The sequence below is a fragment of the Hakea prostrata genome, chromosome 7 (assembly GCF_041222555.1).
Source record: "Hakea prostrata isolate BN-2017 chromosome 7, UWA_Hpros_2, whole genome shotgun sequence".
Lineage (NCBI taxonomy): Eukaryota > Viridiplantae > Streptophyta > Magnoliopsida > Proteales > Proteaceae > Hakea > Hakea prostrata.
This window is the reverse complement of record NC_142606.1, coordinates 21,013,010-21,016,640: the sequence shown is the minus strand read 5'-3', so window position 1 is coordinate 21,016,640 and position 3,631 is coordinate 21,013,010. Positions and strand designations below refer to the sequence as shown.

Genomic DNA, 3,631 nt, shown 5'->3' with positions numbered 1-3,631 from the left:
GGTGGATAAAGAAACTTTGGGAAGATCGTTGTTTTTAGGGCTCCATTGCCGGATGATGTCAGTCGCCGGAGACGAGAAAAGGCATTGGAGTTGGGTAGAATGAGGGTTTCATCTTGTAAATTTACGAACTTTTAAAACCCCTCAATGTAAAAATAAAAAATCACATTTACAATTAACCCCCTATCTTTTAACTCAATACCGTTGGATTTCCTTTTGCAGACGTGGCAACATCCCTACCATCGGCAGCTGGGCCGCAAATAAAAATCCGAATCTGACCATGTTTCATCCCTACTCCCTAGTACTAAATCCAAGGTGTAGGAATTACCACGATACAACGTAAAAAAAAAAAGTTAAAAAAATTCGGAATTAACTCCATTCAATAGAGATAAGCTGCTTTCAACACATTTAATAAGCTGGGCACATACACATAGCACAATAATCTCGCTAGCTTTCCAAAGTTGCAACACCTCTAAAGAAGCCTTCCATGGATAGACTGCACAGGGGATTTCTACCTCAAGCTTTCTCACCATTAGAAACTTCAACAATGATAGAAAGAGATTTACTGAAACGATTGATGAGTAAGCCCAGACTGCCCAATCATCCTTTAAAAATGCCTTTTAAAGCCTAAATGATAATGGTCGTAATATATACTCAATAATTAATATTTCATAAGCATACTTATTATCAAAAATATTTAAAGGAAATACTGTATTAAGTCAATCTCCCGCGCAATTGGGTGCTTTTCACAATAGTTTCTTGATATCATTAGCTATATTTTGAGCATCTACCGCAGTTCCATAAAGTCCTTTCCTTGCTAGTCCTGCACAATATAGACCATTCTTTCCCTTCCAATGGTTAGGATAACTTTGTTTTGGAATTCCATCTTTGTTCAGAAGGTCGTTGTCCTGATAAAAAGACGAGAGGATTGTTAATGTCATGGTCGAACCGATGAAAAACGACCAATTTTTGCTAATCCATTTACAATTTACAAAATATTTTTATATCAGAAAGATAAAATTTTATTTGCTTTTGGAGAAGGTTGATAAAAGCAATATATAATGCTCTAGCGCTCAATCATGTATGGGTTAATTAAAACCTTTCAAACCTAAATCTAGCCCTGAGTCCTCCTGTCTGGACCAAACTCGCTCCAACCCTGATCCTAAGCCAAGATTGGGAAGACTGACCAAGAGGACAAGAAGGTCGAAAAGAGATGGATAGACCGGGCAAAAAATCACTAATTTTGCAACCTTCCTATAATCATACTATCTATAGAAACCAAATTTGAAGCCCTATAAGGGATATTTAACAAGATTGATTATCTATCATTTTTTTTTGGTCAAAGAAAATAAAATTTCATTGCTAATTAAGCATAGTAGATAGTTCCTCAGTTTGTGTGCTATTTAGATTGTTCCTATCATTGATAATAGAAGTAGTAATGGAACTACTAGCCAAGCTGTTAAGGGAATTTTCTTATCTATCATATAAGCATTACCTTGAGCCATTTTTTTGTTATCGTTTGGAATCCAGTAGCAAACAAGATCACATCAAACTGATAAGACTCGCCATTTGAGAAGATCACTTCATCACCCTTTATGCTTGATAATGCAGGTAATACCTATAAGATCACCAATGGAATAAAATTACGTGGAAGCAATAATAGCAACAATAAAATTTGATAAAAACAAATGGAAGAGCTTATGGTATATTGTCTAAGATCAATGTCTGTTTTTGTATAGGCAACCAAGGTTAATTTCATGGATATGTATGATGTGGGAATTTAGGGTAGAGAATAATATTATTTTGACTTTTTATTACATAGATTTAGGAAAACCTGCACTGACAAGATGAATCTTTTTAAATAGAATCTACCTAAGAGAGTAGACTATTTTACATCTTTTCATCACATTTTTAAGAAGAAAATATATTTCTGAGCATTGACAAGATAAACCAGAAGTGAACTTTCTTTGTAAATGGGTGCATGATAGAAGAATGTAACAGTAATGCATGACTCAAGTCAAGGTGTCATTGATCCGGATTAGTATAAAACCACTTAATAATTATCAACCCAAGGCCGACATGGAATCTCCACCTCATCTCAACCAAGGTTCTTTGTGAACTGAGACAAGATCAATCTATTTGATTGGTTTTCTTTAATTATCTTTCTACTTTAATAATGTAGTGTTTATATTAAATAATCGAACAAGAAGTCAAGAACAACAGCTGCATGGAAATATATTCTCACCTGAATCTCGCCGGACTTAATCTTTCCGACTGTTCCGACGTCGACGATCGGATACTTGCCATACTTGTCCTTCATAGCGAAAGGACCTTCTTCAGGCCTCTTTATCCCAAACTCAGACAAATCTCCATACCATAACTTGCTAAGCGATACAACAATTCCATCCACCATGTACAATGGTAGATACTTCAACAACTCCAACTCCACATACATCATCCACCTGGTGATAACGTGAAGCTATACAAGCAACAAGAACATTATTCAGATTCACTATTGTGATTGATAATATTGTATAGATTTACTTGATCTCATTACTTATGATAGTGTGATTCAATTAATATTAAAACCCAGTGTTGTCTATAAATACTAACTGAAAGCAATAGATCTAAGTGTTAGATACTAGAGGTGTAATGCTTTAAGAAAGCTAACTCTAAAACAACAAGAACAGTATTCAGATTCACTACACTGCATGATTGATAATGTATAGATCTGATCGATCTCCGACCAGTAAAAAAGAAGAAAATCTTACCGGATTTCGGATGATAATGGAGGTCCTAGCTCCAAAGTTAGATAGATCATAAGCAAGTTCCATTCCAGAATTACCACAACCAACAACCAAGACGCTCTTGTTAGCAAAGGGTGCACCAGTTTTGTATTTTGTGGAGTGCAGGAACTCTCCTGTGAAGCTCTCAATGCCTTTGATATCCGGTATGAAAGGGTCGCATGTCTCGCCGGTGGCCACCACTAGAAATCTTGAGCTGTACTCTTCCACCTCATCTGTCTTGATGTTTCTGACCTTGACGAGCCATTTTCCTGCAGCTTTGTCGTATGTCGCAGATTCGATGCTCCGGTTGTAAAATGGGTTCACCTTGAACTTGGTTACATAATCTTCCAAGTATTGAACAAATAGCTTTCTGGGTACATAAGTTGGGTATGAATCAGGGAATGGCATGTAAGGAAGCTCACAGAATTGCTTGGCTAAGTGAAGATGGAGACGATCGTAGGACTTCTTGGTCCATATGGGACAGTAAATGTCTTCTCTTTCGAGAACTATGTGCGGGATGGATTGAAGGTTTAAACATGCAGAAGTGGAGATTCCAGATGGTCCAGCACCTGCAACTATCACCACTGTATCCTTCATTTCCTTCTTTGGGTCTTCTGATCTAGCTGATCACCCGGCCGCTGTGTTTGATCTCTGTTATTGATTGAAATGGAGATCACCAAACACATTGGTTTTAAGGGTGGTGGCAACGTCTGTGTTTGGTTAAGGGTTGCCGACATGTCTTTTTCATCATCCAACCAGTTGGCTAGCTCCTGTCTTCCTTCGACTATAAAAGTAGAGGAATTAGTTCTTCCTTAAGATATATTGGCCGGGGTAGTTGGTACACCACC

General features: G+C 37.2%; 1 protein-coding gene across 1 annotated transcript; it reads right to left on the bottom strand.

The window, feature by feature from the left end:
- Positions 1-322: 322 nt before the first annotated feature.
- On the bottom strand, positions 323-3,405 carry LOC149010473 (putative indole-3-pyruvate monooxygenase YUCCA10). The gene is made up of 4 exons (XM_089164057.1): positions 2,769-3,405; positions 2,243-2,476; positions 1,493-1,615; positions 323-905 (listed from the first exon to the last, which is right to left on the bottom strand). Exons 1-4 carry the CDS (start codon positions 3,378-3,380, stop codon positions 744-746), a joined length of 1,131 nt encoding a protein of 376 aa, XP_089020183.1. The 5' UTR covers positions 3,381-3,405; the 3' UTR covers positions 323-743.
- Between the last annotated feature and the right edge of the window lie 226 nt (positions 3,406-3,631).